The 15,862-nt window shown below is 41.3% G+C and overlaps 2 protein-coding genes across 2 annotated transcripts; both read right to left on the bottom strand.

Annotated features, from left to right (window-relative positions):
- Positions 1–137: 137 nt before the first annotated feature.
- On the bottom strand, positions 138–7,346 carry akap17a (A kinase (PRKA) anchor protein 17A). Its single transcript, XM_018690467.2, has 7 exons — positions 7,222–7,346; positions 5,957–6,304; positions 5,379–5,597; positions 4,907–5,119; positions 3,587–3,735; positions 2,829–3,069; positions 138–2,397 (listed from the first exon to the last, which is right to left on the bottom strand). Exons 2-7 carry the CDS (start codon positions 6,281–6,283, stop codon positions 1,522–1,524), a joined length of 2,025 nt encoding a protein of 674 aa, XP_018545983.1. The 5' UTR covers positions 6,284–6,304; positions 7,222–7,346; the 3' UTR covers positions 138–1,521.
- A 1,938-nt stretch (positions 7,347–9,284) lies between these two features.
- Positions 9,285–15,441, bottom strand: sowahca (sosondowah ankyrin repeat domain family Ca). Its single transcript, XM_018690465.2, has 4 exons — positions 14,666–15,441; positions 13,901–14,286; positions 12,729–13,118; positions 9,285–11,799 (listed from the first exon to the last, which is right to left on the bottom strand). The coding sequence occupies exons 1-4, from the start codon at positions 15,012–15,014 to the stop codon at positions 11,332–11,334; spliced, it is 1,593 nt and encodes a 530-aa protein (XP_018545981.1). The 5' UTR covers positions 15,015–15,441; the 3' UTR covers positions 9,285–11,331.
- Between the last annotated feature and the right edge of the window lie 421 nt (positions 15,442–15,862).

The raw sequence follows: 15,862 nt of genomic DNA, 5'->3' as shown, positions 1-15,862 counted from the left end.
ACAAACATTAAAATGTTGGAACATACAATTTTAAAGTAGAAAATTTAGGTGGCAGAAAGTGATCAGAAACCTATTTGAACACTTTTGATATTTTAAAGCCTCTCATAGTGGCAATCAATTTCTAAGCTTTCTAAAAGTTCTCAGCTTGGATTTTTATTTTAACCATTTGTATGCACGTCATGTTCATGAGCAAACAGTATACAGAACAAATGGGTTTTGCTGTGACAAGTAACTGTATCAAAGTACAAGTGTCAACAAAACTGAGACAGACTTCTCCTAAGCTCAAATTCAGCTTCAAGAGCAGCCTGTACAGTAACCAGTACGGTAAAAGGAATGAATGCAGTACTACTGTGAAAGCACAAGTTACATCCGAGCATCCTATTTGTACTTGGTGCTGTGCTGACTTGACATGAATCCCAGAAGCTGGTTTTCTAAACTTTGTTCCAAACTTGAAAAACTAAAGTGGTCTGAAATCCATCACTTGTATTCAAGACTCACATGACCAAGGAAAGAGTCATTATGACGTTCAACATCAAGGCTGTCTCTGAAATCACTCCTTCATTCAAGTAATGGATACTCACTAGTTTAAATGCCATGCACACAACTTTTTTCATTCCATTTTGAGGGCACTACACAGTGAATACAATTACACACTTGCAATGCAGACTCATACACAAATACAACAGCAGAGGGTAAACATTGTCCACTATACAGTAAAAAGGGAGTGATTTCAGAAACAGCCAAAGTTTGCACATTAGTTAGCTCACATAACTCCTCACTGCTTCCTTTCCAAATATTCAATAATTCAAAACAAGACAAAAAGAAATCATGGAGACAACGTCATCTTCAAAAATACTGTCTGTTGTTGTGGTTGCGTGTTTTTCTGAGCTGCTTAACAGCAACACAGCCAGTACTGAAGCAGTATTCCAAGAAATGCTGTAGGCAGATAACACATGACAATGACACCAGCAGGTCTAAAAGTCAGTCTAAAACACAGAGGTATGAGTCTTAAAGTCTCTGGAAACAATTATGATGGAGCAGCAGCCATTCATTACACTTAATTTGTCCATTTAAAGGTATTCCATGACAGCAATGAGTAGTAGTTCAGGTGCTTGTAGGAGGCTTGATCTAAAAGTATTTAAAACTTAATGCTGATTACATGTTAGTGCTGGGTGCTGTGTTTTATTTTCAGGATATTTTCAAGTTAGGCCGCAGGTGTGGATGAACAGCCACATTAAAAATAACAACACAATTTGTTCTCTGTACCTGCCTCTTTCTATAGCTCATTGTTGCTCATGCACAACGACAAACTGGGGAAAAAAGATCATCAATAGGCTAGGTCATGCTCTCAACTGCCAATGTAATGACTGGTGCATACAGTAGATAACTAAATCTGAACCAGTTCTTCTGGTATTTGGTGCACTGCCACATTACTTAATTAACAGACCAAAAATATCTAAAATATCAATTAATAAACTGATAATCTGATGAGTTTAGCGTTGTCTGGAGTGGCTCCTGTCCCTACTGTTTGCTGTGTCTCCTGTATCTTCGACTATAATGACTGTGACTCCTTCTGTCTCTACTCTTATTGCTGCTCCTAGAGCTGCTTCTGCTGTATCTACGGTGACTGCGTCTATGACTCCTCCCCCCGCTGTAACTCCTCCCACTGCTGCTCCTGCTCCTGTCTCTACTTGAGCTTGTGCTCCTGCTACTATGGCTGCGCCTCCTGCTGCCATGGTGACTGTAGCTCTTCTTGTGATGACTGGAGCTCCTCCTATGGTGGCTGGAGCTTCTCTGCCTCCTGCTGTGGCTGTAGGAGCGCCGCCTCCTGCCCCTGCCATGGGAGCTCCTGTCTCTGTGGGAGCGGTCCGGGTCCCTTGCTTGCTCCCTGCTATGCCTGCTTCTCGCCACCTCCTCCCTCCTTCCCTCCCGGTCTTTCTTCCTGTCCTCCCCTCCTCTCCTCTCCTCCGTTGCTCTGTTTTTCCCCGACACGTGGGCATACATACTAGACTTGGACACTTGTTTATCTTTGCTCTCAGCTTCCTTCACTCCATTCACCCGGCCCAGAACCTCCAACATCACATCAGTGCCTCCAGGAACAGAGGCCTCTTCGGTCCTTACAGGATTAGCCTGGTCCTGCGAGCCTGGAGAGGTTGTTCCGTTGCTCTTCTTCAACAGATTGCAAAGCAGTCTCTCTCTTAGCTCCTTCTCTCGACGCTGGAGCTCCAGAGCTCGCTCCTTCTCCACCTCCACCCTGCGGAGCTCCTCCTCCTGCTTCCGTCGGCAGGCCTCCAGCTGCTGAAGCCGTGCTAATTCTTCCTTCTGTCGAGCCTGCTCCTGCCTCTCCTGCTCCTCGCGCTCAGCCCTCTCTTTCTCTTGTTGCTGCTGCTTCAGGGCCTGCAGATAAGAGAAACAATAAAATTGGCTAGAGATAAAAATAAATGAATAAATAAAGATATACTGTGAGTGACAGTTTGTCACAATTTATTTAGTTGAAACTGAAGATTAAAGTTCCCAAATATTTCATTGTCTGCAAAATCCAAGTCAGTGAGGACAAAACACAGCTCTACTTTGCTCTCGGTCAATATGAAACAACAAGTTTGTGAAGTTTGAAATGATACAGCTTAACTTACAGTAACTTACAGTTCTTCGTTTGGTATAGAATAAATGGTCTGATAAAGTTGCAGTGTTTGCAAGGGTACTGAAGTATCAAATTTGTAGATAACCACAGTACTGCTAAAATCAGAAGTGTTCGACCATATATACCAGATTGTAATTGCGTATACCCATTTGGAGGTGTATATTTCATCTTTGTGTGCATGCCGTACCTTGGCCCTGGTCAGCAGTTCAGCAATGAGCCGTATAGATTCTAGGTTGCGCTGAGCAAGCAGTAGCCTCCTCTCCTCCATTGCAATCTTCATCTGCAGCTTCTTTTGCTCCTCCTCCTGCTGGCGCCTCACCCTCTTCAGGTTCCTCCTTTGCTCTCTCTCGCGAAGCTTCTGCTCTCGCTTCCGCAGCCTCTCCTCCTTCTTCCTCTCCTTCTCTTCCTCTTCCTGCTCCTTCTGTTTCCTGAAAAAGGGTTAGGAATCTGTGAATATCTGTTGGTATGATGAGGAATTTTTTATTCTACTCTTGTTAATTAGTAACACATAGCAATGCATTACTATTTCAGTACTGAGTAAGGTTGCTGCAGCAATAATCTACAAAACAAACTTGTTTCATCATACTGATGATGAATTTCCAAACACTCACTTAATGCTCCTTATACTAAGTTGCTGTCCTGTTTCATTATGTTAAACCAATGTATTGTTCACAACATCTAACAATTGCTTAATTCTTGTTGTTGAGCAGATCTGAGTTAAACCATATTTTCTACTATTTGCTATCTGCTAGCCAAAGTGAATGATACTTCAGTTCCAAGTTTTTACCACTATTTTCATTTAATGTCTTTCCCATAAAATATGAATCCAGTAGTACAATACCGTGAGCTGAAAGTTGCCACCCTGTCTCACACAGTTACATAAATCTTCTGGGGTTCTTTTTCATTATAAACAAGCTTTCCATTGCTCTTTGGTTCCCATCATACCTCTCTTCCTCCTTACGGCGCTCTTCTTCCTCCTTCTCTCGTCGTTTCTGCTCCTCTCTCTGCCTCTCCAGCTCCTGCAACTTCATCCTCTCCAGGCTCCTCCTCTTCAGAGCTGACTCACTCAGGTGCTTGCTGGTGTCAAAGGACACCTGGAGAAAACACAATAATATGAACACAAAAATATGTTTTTTAGAAGAATCTCTCTTTCAAAAAGTTAGTCAGATTCATACTTTCTTATATTTCCAACAAATGGGTACTCTAGAGGGTTTAGGCTCTTCTGGCATGGTAGATCATGGCTTCCAGTGAAGAACAGATGGTAGAAAATGTCAATTACCACAGCATGATATTGATATTGTAATCCACAGTTTTATAGTTTTCCTGTTGATTACCACAGTGCCTTGGGTAAAACCGACTCAGTGCAGTGTTGATCAGGCTGGGTCATGTCATATGCAAGCTAGATAAAACTCCTCATGCTCAGACAAGAGCTGCTGAAATTATAAGAAGCCTTCTCTTTCTGTATTTATGCAATTTAACAGTAGAAAAAACTTACAAAATCTTATTTTGCTTGTCATTTCTTTTATACAGACCCTCCTTTGCTTCTTCAACCCTGATTTAGATTTCGCAGTGAGGCTTTATTTTGTAGATTAAGAGCCCTTGCTCTCCTCTAACCTTATTACCTTTGAAAATAATGACAATGCAGATTTAATTCCCATTCCACTAAAAGGTCTTAAAGCTGCTGTGTGACTTTGAACAACACAATCTTGTTGCAAAACTTCAGCACTTCACTGGTGGCTCCACACACAAAACAGCAACACGCAGATCTCTGATATGCCCATAGTGATCATTGAGACTAAAAATAATAACGTGTTGAAAAACAATTGCAAAGACCTGCGTAGGTGGGGGCAGGCAGCTGCAGGTATTGGTGAGAAAATGAAATAGGATCTGTGGAGCTGATATTGAGAAATACATCCATGGGTTTGTGGGGATAAGGAATGACATTACAACAGTGGAAAGTCAGGGACAATCATTTTATCTCCATCTTCTCAACTGTGTTTGATTGCATTGCTGCTGCTCTGTGTTAACACAGGGGTTTCAATGAAATGAATGAGGGCCAACTTTTCCAGTGACAAAGCTACAAGTACAGCTCCACTCCTCTCCTGCACTGTATTAGCTCTAAACTATGTCAACAATTCAACATGTGATCAGCAACAAGGAAGCACAAAGCCTTGTTCATTCTTAGCCTGACTGTAAAAAATGAAGTGTCCTTACACATCTTAATGATTATTTAAACTCTTAAATTTTTTCTTTAGCCTGCAGTACCTTGATGTTGCAAGCCACTGCCTTTCCATCGTCTCCTTTGAGCATCAGCTTCATGCCACGCAGAGTGTCCATGGCCTTGGTGAAGCCACAGTATTCCTGGTACTGGACATAAGCCTCAAAGTTCAGATGGCCCCCAAAGCTGAATGTACTGAAGTTCTTGTCCAGCATTTCCTCTCTGTATGGGTCCAACATGGGGATGTCAACATTTCGCACCTACAATTAAAACAGTTAAAACACCTACAATTAACCCAACAGGACCCACAATCAACAGAATCTGATTGTTGGGAGTGAAAAAAAAATCTTCAGCCAGTTTGAGGGGGGATTGCAGCTCTATATGGCCCTGATTTTCCACATCCCTTATTATGTCACTTAGAGTAATGTCACCTTTAATGATTACAAAATGTATACACATATTCTGTTATACCAGCCTTGCTTATGCTTAATTAGGCCGAAATATAAAAATATAAACCACCTTGCCAAAGATCTGGAAAACAGCAGTGAGGACCTCTTCAGAAGGCCGGTCTGGGTATGGGCTGTCCTTCTGGCTGAACCAGCGGCAAGGAAGCCCCTCCAGGTGGATAGTGTCAGGTCTCTCCCCTGGCAGTGTCTCATTCATGTCCTTGGCGTCGCGAAAAAATGAGTCCCAGTCGTGACGTGTAGGGAAGTCCACCTTATTCTCTACTGCGCGAACCTGAGAGGAGAGAGGGACAAATGCGTTGTTGTACACTCAGCTGCAAGTTAGTTACATAAACCTAGCTAAACGAATGCAGGTTAATACAACAGTCCTGCAGTAAACCAAGGTTTAAATAAATATGTTAATTTTAGAGGCAGAAGTTTATGATGCTGTGTACTTGTACTGTATATCAATGAGAATTGTTGCTAATACTTAGTCTTTCATTGTTATAAATGAGATGGGCAAAATATTAGAAACACCCGCCAGAATAATACAGTGCAACTCAACTGCACCACATACTTCAGCCTCCAAAGTAATGAAGGAAGTACCAGTTACAGACGCCGCAAATAAACGTGACACTATAATGTCACCCTTACCTTCAGTACATCAGTAAATCCACTGAGTTTAATGCTCTTCCCATCTAGACGACCCAGTAGGCTCTTGACCACTGTCTTGTTTTCCACCTCTCCCTCAAAGCGGATGAAATCCATGGTGCTCTTAGATATTCGCAGGGCTGAAAACTGCTCTGGAGCTACCATGGCCTTTACCCTCTCCATTACCTCCCAGTTGGAGATGCTCTTGCCAGGTAGCTTAAGCTGGGGCAGTGCCACACTGACAGTCATTTTGGCAATGGGCTTGAGGTACAGGTTGTATTCGGTGGAGAGGCACACTGCCTCTGTTGTATCATGGACGATGGTGGTCATTGGTGCAGACAGGTGAGGAAGCTGCATGAAGTTCGGAGAAACAGTTAAGACTTTTAGTACATGTTTGCCTTTCTTGAACTAACCCATATTTTAGTACTAGTCATAGTCATCTACCATTATATTAAAAATGAAAACGAAAGAAATAGTGGTTTACAAATTCAAGGTTATGATTCAAACTGCCCTCTTCCTGCGATATTCTGCGGAGATCTCCAAGCCAGACACAACAAGCTAAAGATTTAATGTCTGCACTGTTGCAAACACACAATCCTTGTACAAAATTAATGAAATCGCTAAGAAAACATTGCTGCCTCCCTTTAATAACTCACATCTAATTCAGAAAGCCGAACATAAGGAACAAGTATTCGTCTGTTGTTTTTATTTATACAGATGTTAGCATTTGCTAGACGTAAGCTAAAAAACTATCGACGGATTTATTTATGAAATTTAACTTAAGATAATGCTTTTCACACCATACCTTCAAGCTTCACACAGCTAAGTTATCTAGTCAACGTAACTGGTTTTAAAGTTATTACATTACATCGTCATGATAGTACTAAAACACCATCATGGCTACGGCGGTGTTTGTGGTTTGTTAACCCGCCGTTACTAAGCGCTACCACACTGTGAGTGTAGCGTTACTAATGTAACGATAGCTGTAAACGTGATGCTGAGGGATAACCTCGATGGCTGTTTAAAGTATCAAATAACTAATGTTATTACTTAATAGACCATACTGGACAAAACGTTAGCAAAAATGTGAAGACAGGTTTGGTCAATTACAGCAGCAAACGTGGTATTGGTTATTTCCAGCTAGTTGCAAGCTAGTTAGCTTGAAGTGCTGTGTAACTCTATTGGTACAGCTTTTAAACAACGTCCGACTACTTTAACATGACATTATTCTAACGTCAGGCATCACGATAAATATAACCAAGACATACCTAACAAAAGTTAGCCTCCTGCTTAAAAAAATTCAACAAACTTCTTGTATTGATTTACAGAGAACCACACAACGTCGGAGAAATGATAGGAAAAACACCAACTACATGCCACTTCCGCATGCAGTGAACTTTGACCTGCACAAACAGCAGCATTGAGGTGGCGTTATTTTTAAACAGCGACACCATGTGGAAATACGAAAAATGTTTAAATGATATTAAAAAAAAATCATTATCTATACTTATCCGTTAAGAAGTTTGGAAGTGTGTCTATTACATTGTTTAACAACATTGAATCATGTGGTGATGTGGTTTTCTGACACTGAACAACAGGAAAAAACCTGTATCTAGGTAAAAAAAAAGATTTCTACAAAGTCAACTAAATTAATTTAAAGTAAAAATGCTGTGTTTGCATAAGTATTCATTCCGTTTGATATGGCACACCACAGTCATCAGTTAACCAGGTGGTTGGTTTTACAGTTAAATAACTAGTTAAATGAAAATAATCTATGTGTAGTCAAGGGATTTCATTTGATAGTGGTATAAACAAGTATAAACAAGCAAACAAGTATTTTGTACTTAATATTTATAACTGATTTAGATAACTTTGTATTTATCTGTTTTCAGTTTGTTATTAAGGGGTCTCTTGTGGATCAAAAGAGCCACAATAAATCCACTTTGATCCAATATGGTAAAACAATAAAACATGAAAACCTCTGAGGGGGGTTGAATACTTTAAATTGGCACTGTATGCCATGAGACAAAACAACATCCAGCAGTGCACATTTGTTACTTTCTTGATGCCTATTTGGCACTGTTGAATGAATGTCATCATCACTGTGGTAACTATTTGGGGAGAGACTGAAAGATGCGCATAGATTGGACATGGAATAGTCCAACAGTGGAGGCCCCAGGCAAAAAAGTTGGCACAGTTTCCCTGAAAAGATGGCAGAGGAATTTACATAATAGGCATTTCTCCCTTCACTGTGTATGTAGGTCAGTAGCTGCAGTCAGACAGGCTCTCTGCTCTGTCCAGATCAGCAGTCATCTAACAGATAGACAGCCTAAGGCAACTCTGGAATCTACAGGCTGAGGAAAAATCATCCCTTTGCTGACCTCTGTAAATCTTTTTTGACTAGTAGATAAGGGCAAATAACAGAGATTAGAGAAGATCAAAAGAGCAGACTCAGACTCTACAGTGTTAACATTTACACAAGCAACACATTTGTAGTATGAAATGACTGTTTATATGTAATCCTGCTTTTATATGGTTGATTAGTTCTGGTAAACATGAAGTAGGGAACAGGCCCAGACATGGAGCTAGGAGAACCTAAGTGCCACAAGAGGATTGTCAGGACTGTAGTTATCTATCCTGTCACAGGCGCTGAGTACACCAACTGGAAATGTACCCTATCCCTCTTACACATATGATGGCTTATGAATATCAACATCCTCTGCTTTTTGTGTTTATGCCTCTTATCCTCAGTGGCATGGCAAGGATAACAAGCTCACCTACACACCCACTGTCACTTATAACCTTATAACCTAACCTATATCTGCAATTTACATTGTTGTGAATTTGCATTAAATAAGTGAAACTAGACCAGAGTAGCCAATGTAGAGAGGTCAGTTCAGATCATTCAGTCACATCTTTAGAGGACTTTTGGTCCTTGTAACAATAGACGGGTACACACACACACACACACACACACCTGACATGCAGAACAAGGACTGGCTGTGAATTTTTCGGGTCCAGTGACACATGGGGAGCTTGTGGACAGGAAGCTGAGGATATGCTGTAAACGCAGTACTAAAGCTGGCAGAGAGGGTCATCAGCTCATCAATTATTCAGCACCACCAGACAAGAACAATCCCACAGTGTCAGCAGGAATGGCAGATGAAGCAGTGTGCTTCATTTGGAGCTTTTGTGCATTCCGGTTGGATGCCCCCACCAAAATTTGTGTTTTGATTTGCTATTCTGACATTAAAATGAATATCTACTACATAATCTATAAATAATCTACTTACTGAGCATTGATTTGAACAGAAGAGAGCACCGAGTCCAGTTTTACACAAATAATTATTGCTTTATAATATTTAAGGATGAGACATAAAGAGAAAAATGACAGTGGTGTTACTGCTTTCACACCACATCATAACTTCACAGTATTTTCCAAAGAAGAAAGACACAATGACTTATAGAAATAAAAATAACACAGCATTTACATTTCCCCAATTCATGCAGGTGAAAAAATTGATGTCAAAGTACATCTGTATAACAAGTTTCTACGTCAAAAGTGTTAACCATACAATTACATGAAGCCCTATGATTTGAGTACAAATGCTACAAAGGGAACATTCATGAAATCTGGGAAGTGTCATTGAGTAAATAAGGTTCACATATTTGGGAAATCAGTAAAAAAGTCAATGTGCTCCTTGGCTAAACATACAGCATATTCGGATCTGGACTCTTTAACATTCACAGATGACACAGACACTATTAATGAGCAAATGATTGTGTGCATGCAAAGTCAGACCGATACATGGGGACAATATAGATCTTATATTCAACATCATATGACGCAGTATTTTTATTGTATATTGACTGTCTGTCTGTCTGTCTGATCAGTGGGTGTCTCTCCATGGTTGCTAGACCTTAACCTGAACTGATTCTCATTTACATTATGCATCTGTTCCCTGGGTATTGTTCAAATGTAAATTCTGCATGAAACAGTGAATCTGTGCCATTATTTAAGAATAGTTTTTGGAATGAAAATAGTCAGAATTAAATATCTGAAAACACTGTAAAAACACAGCAACTGACCTTCAGAAACCTACACCACTTAACCCGCCCCCCATATAAGCAATGTAACAATAACTGAACCAGGCTCAGAGGATTTGAGGTACGGTCAGTATAAAAAGGTATAGAAACATTGTTAGCTTTCCCTGTGCCTCCACCCTTTGAAACACCTATTCTGTGTCACTGATCAGTCTTTATATAAGTAATTAGATCTGACTAAAGCCATGGCAGCCTATCACTGTGACCAAACTAACTCTCACCAACTATTGATCAAGATAAGTGAAGGGTGTAGAAAAATTACAGTATCTCATTTGTACATTTATATATGCAGTAGATTATACATGTAAAGGTGTAACAATGTGATGGCCTGCTTATTGTGTGTATACAATATTAACATGTGAGTATTAACTAGGACCAAAAACATAGTTTAGTTTATGCAGTTTCCTTATATTATCACGTACCATCTTCAAAGTGACAAGTGCAAACATACTGACTGTACATGGTTGTTTGGACAGACGAGATTTGTCAGTTTGAAAATCAAAATCTGCTACTTGAAAATTAAAAAAATATTCAGCACCATCCAATCAAAGAATATAGTATATGAAATATATAAAATGAGTTCTAGAAATATATTACTTCACTCTGCAAACAAAAACATGATTTCGGATATCTTGGTGGAATCAAACCAAGTGCTGTTCTCAAATTCCTCACCACTGTGAGTCAAAACTAAAGTGAAAACCCAAAACAATCCCTCCTGTTGCTTTTGCATTTGTGTGAACATTGTCCCAGTGAAAGGTATAGAACTAAAAAAAATGGTGTAATGTATGTTACCTGCGCTGAAGCAGAGCCTGAAAAAAGTGTAGAAAAACCCACTAACACAAAAATTCAACTTCAAAACTTCAGAAGCAATTCACAGAGCAGTGAATCAGGTTTAAATCAATGAATTGTCATGGCAAAAAACAAATAAACAAAACAAACAAAACAAACAAACAAACAAAAACAAATTAAAACAAAAATTCTATCTAAACAGTGTTCTCCAGTTAGTGGTCAACTTAAGTCTAAAAACTGCAATAGAAACAAAAATAAGTTACATTTGTTTAGAAAATCATACATTTGAGATTTTTCATTTCAAATCCTGTAATAATAAAACTTTAAAAACAGCTTGACATGGTGTATTAGGATGTGAACTATTAGTTTTGGTTATAAAAAGATCTGACCTGTCAGCTTATAAAAGTGAATAAACTTTATCCTGTAAATCAAAACTTGTCAAACTGGTGTAAATATCTATATCTCTGGTTCAGACTGGTGTGACTTCATCCAAACAGGTTGGACAGTGGTCGGGTTCGGAGAGGACTGCTAGGGAGCTCCTCTCCTCTTCCCACCTCCCCCGTGTCCCTAAAAGAGGCGCTATGGATGATCTGGGCACGGTGGCGCCCTCGGTGCAGCCGGGCATTCAGACGACTGAGAGACGACTTCCTCTGCATGCCTCCTTTAGTCTTCCCTGTCCCAACTGCATCCTCTGCTGCCTCAGCCGGTGGGTTCAGCAGCCGTAGTGGGTTCAGGTTGCCCTGGAGAACTCTAGGAAACCTCCAGCCGCGCCCTCCTCCACTGCTGCTGCCGTTAGCGTTTTCGCTGTCCGACTCGGCGCCCGGTGAAGTGACCACTCCCTCTTCCTGCAGGTCAGCAGCCAGCGGTGGGGGAAGGTACTGGATGGCTCGCCTCCCACTGTAGTCTCGAGCCTCAGGGTCTGCCTCCCAGTCTGACAGCAATACTCGAACCACCTGTCAACCACAGCACATCACATAAAATTCAGGCACTGAAATTTTACGTAGAATTTACTGGTGCCTCATTGGCTTAGATTTGTCTAATAGTAATACTGTACATTTGTGATTGTCAGCTGAAAAATATATTAAAATGTAAAAAATAATTAAAGGTACTATGTGTAAGTTTTAGCAAATGCTAAATAGACAATGTTAGCATTAACAGCTTTTTACTTAGCAGGAGCTTTAGCCTTCATTCAAGACAGAAGATTAGAATATGCTCTCTGGACAGCACTACTTCTTCTCATGCTCACAAAGTGGTATTATGAGATGGGAAGGGTCTGGGCTAGCTGGTTAGCACGCTAACCTCAGTTGAAGAAAAGTGATAGAAATAGTAGCAAAACAAGAGTTAACACTGGCAGTGCTTTCCTCCGCTGGAGACAGCTTTAGGTGAGTAAAGGAATGAAGTTTGATGCTAAACTTGCAATGCTTCTTCTAGACTGCTCAGTAAACTGCAGTTATAGCTACTGTTGGCAATGTAGCGATAGCGAAAACTTACATGTATCACCTTTGATCAAGCATGTTGACATTAATGCACTAGTTGTCTTCTCTGACAAAGTGTCTGTGTAGATGTTTGGATTTTATTTTTGGAGCCAAAAAAGAACAGTAGACAAAATGCATTTAGGGATCCATTTCTTAGGCTCAGGTTCTAAGATTGTCACATTCATTATCAGACACATCCTTTCAATTGGTTGTGCTTTGCATTAATAATAATAACAAGAGATTAAATTAAGTAAAATTAAGTTATTTCTTTCTTTTTCTGGGTCATTTACTATGTTTTGAAGAAGACCTCTAAAAGCTGGAGCAGACAGAGTGTAGGTAATCATCTGCTGCTTCACTGAGCAGATGACACATGACACCCCACTAACACCACTGTCGCTGCAACCCACCTGTGTGTGTCCATGCATGGCTGCCAGGTGTAGCGGTGTGTATCCAGCACTCGATCTCACATTTACATTCACAGGTATAGCATTCTCCTTGGCAAAGGCCAGCAGCTGGGAGAGCAGCTCAGCTTTGCCTTGTTTAGCTGCCCAGTGCAGACAGGTGAAGCCAGTGACAAAGTCTCTCTTGGCCACCAGGCTGGGCTCGACAGACAGCAGGGCCTGCAGGCTTTCCCATAGGCCGTCTGAGGCGCACAGCATCCACTCGTGCTCCAGTGGGTCCAGGGTAACTGAGGCACAGTCTTCATCAGTGGCTGAGGAGAGGAGTGATGCCGAATCGCCATCACTCCTCACTGAGTCCCGGAGGCGTGAGCCACGGTTGATGAGAGACCTCCGAACCTGCAAAAAGACGAACATGAGAGAGGAGCACACTTTACATAAGTAGTTTTGTGTCACACCAGATAATACAGTAGTTCTTTAGAAAAGTTGTTTACCACTACACTGCCTGAGTGGTTCTTCACAGGATCTCAGCAGTATCATAAATAAAGCCATTAACCCATTTTTGAGAAACAACAAATCTGTTTTTAAATCATATATTACGTCAGTCGTTGCGTTTTGATGATCATTAAAAGAAGCTCACAGGTCAACCTGCTTAAGAGTAACGGCAAGCTAGATTACATCACCATGTGTCAAATCACTGAGTTACATAACACAGACATCTGCTTCTGTGGAATTATGTGTCATGCATATTGCATTTATGATCACACCCAAAATGGCGTCCATCTGCAGTCAAAGGTTGTGCTGTTGGCCGCGCTGCCACTTACACGGTGGCAAAGGCAGGGGAACCTGCTCAGTTTCAGCTATGGACAGCTGCCTGCCATTCATGTTCTGGAGCACACCCAAAGGTGAAACACCTGACATGACATTGTTGCTTTAGGTGTGGTCAAGAGTATAACCTGGTTCAAAGTTTGGAACAAATGAAAGAAGTGCAGCAGCATTTTTCCGTTACATCGAAATAAGTCATTCTCCCTAAAGGTTCAAGCCCATACATTTATAAACAGACTTACATGCTTATATTGTTACTTGTTTTGACTGCTAGAGAGCTTTGTAAAGCTGAGAATAAAATTATAATTAATAACAATAATAACCTATTTAAAAGCTTTTTTCATGCAGTTTCATACCTGAGGAGAACTACTCATCATCAGCTCTATGAAGTTCCTGCGACTTCCCTTGGGCGTGTTGATATCTCCGATAGGGTCCAGCCCCTCCAGTGCGCTGTCTTCAGATAGGCAGCTGGTCAGAATGGCGCGCTGGGAGCCTCTGGACACCCTACGTGCCCCTCTCACCTGCTGGCTGTGGGACCATCCAGGGTGAGCCTGGTCCAGATCTGGCATCCCGATAACTGGGGCTGACTCTCGCCTCCTCCTATCCCTCAGCTTCACCTCCCCTCCTCCACTAGAGGTAGGTGTCCCCGTGTTGGCCTTATTCTGGGAGGGGGTTGTGGGTTGCTTATTGCCATTTGACTGTTTGTCATTGTCAAGGACTGCACCAAGTGGGCTGGGTACTCCTGTGAAACCATTGAACATCATTGTCATTCAGCTCTGATAATGTAAGATGCAGTCAGTTGATTACATGTAGAAATTAACAGGTTGTTGCATAATCTTTACCCAAAATCCTCTGTATCCTGCACAGATGTTAATCATAGCAGCTTTAGTCTGAACCTGTGCAGAGCAATGGCCAAACCTTGACACCTGATGGTGTTAATCAGCTGGTTAGGAGAAAACGCAACCCTAACCAAATTAATAAATAAGTAGAGATACAGATACACAAATATAAACATAACCTTGTTTAGATGTGTAGAGAGCATAATATAAACAAACAAATCATGTACAAAACAGGGGGTTAAGTCAAATGAACAAGACACAAAAGGCTGCATCTTCCCTCACCTGTTTGGTCTCCGTTGTCAGGGTTGCCGTTGACATTGTTGTCCAGTGTCTCCTGGATATTACCATTGCACTCCGCTTGATCGTAGCCGTCTGCGTCCGCACACATCACCGACTCCGCTCTGCCCTCAATCTTTAAACAAACAAATTTCACACCGTTTTCCACCTTCACGAAACCCACGTTGTCCACAACGCGTTTCAACGCCTCACGATCCACCCCTTCCTTCGACTGGTCATTTTCCCCGAGAACTGATAGGAAATGATCGATCAGCTCCATCTGTTGGACCCTCCCTCCTCTCTCCATCAGGAACTCGTGCACGGCTTGCTCCGTGCACTGGGACGCCATCGTCATCCCGGACGGCCCAAACACGCGGGCAAAAGATGATTAAGTTGCACAAGAACGTTTCAAAACGACCCCATGTTCATGCTGTTGTCATTCACTGCGGTCGGTGACAACAGATGACAGCATCACCTCCTCCGGCCTCTTCCTCTCCTCCATGGGGAAAGAACAGTGCCGCGCTCCGGCAGATAGGGGTCGCAGCACGTCGCTGGAGAAACCGAGCAAACGGGCTCACCACGGCAAAAATCATGCTGCGTTCCCGTGCTCCTCGTAAACTAGAACTTCCAATTAGGTGTAAAAAAAAAAAAAAGACCGCGGAGTAAAAGAACTCTCTTGGAGAATACGGGTTTATTTTAAATCTCAACTTTGCCGTGATGGCATGAGAAAGAAGTGGAAATGTGCTTTGGATCTGTATTGAATAACGAATTGATCTAGAACTGTAACATATCTGAAATGGTATATTTCAGCAACAAACCATGGTAATCTTGTTGGCCAACAAATACTCAGAACCTATATATGGTCAACAAGCACACAATAAATGCACAAACGTCAATGGTAATGAAACGAGTGGAAAAATTATTTTACCAAATTTTTTAGCTAACATAGTGAAATACATCTGTTTTACCGTGACACCCGAGAGAACCTTTGATTTTTCTTTCAAAACTAAGTAAGCAGGCCAACCAATGTACTTTTCGAAAGATTCTTAAAATTTCTTTCAATTTTTAAGGTAAAAACTCACGCCTGACAGCATCAACATCAGCTGTATAGTTGCACTGATGTCGAATTTACTATTTTTTGAGACAGTCCAACACATACCATGGGAGCGACTGGGAAAATTAAGTTGAGCTGTACCATTCTGA

The sequence above is a fragment of the Lates calcarifer genome, linkage group LG1 (assembly GCF_001640805.2).
Source record: "Lates calcarifer isolate ASB-BC8 linkage group LG1, TLL_Latcal_v3, whole genome shotgun sequence".
NCBI classification, from domain to species: Eukaryota; Metazoa; Chordata; class Actinopteri; family Centropomidae; genus Lates; species Lates calcarifer.
This window is presented reverse-complemented; position numbering and strand designations above follow the sequence as displayed.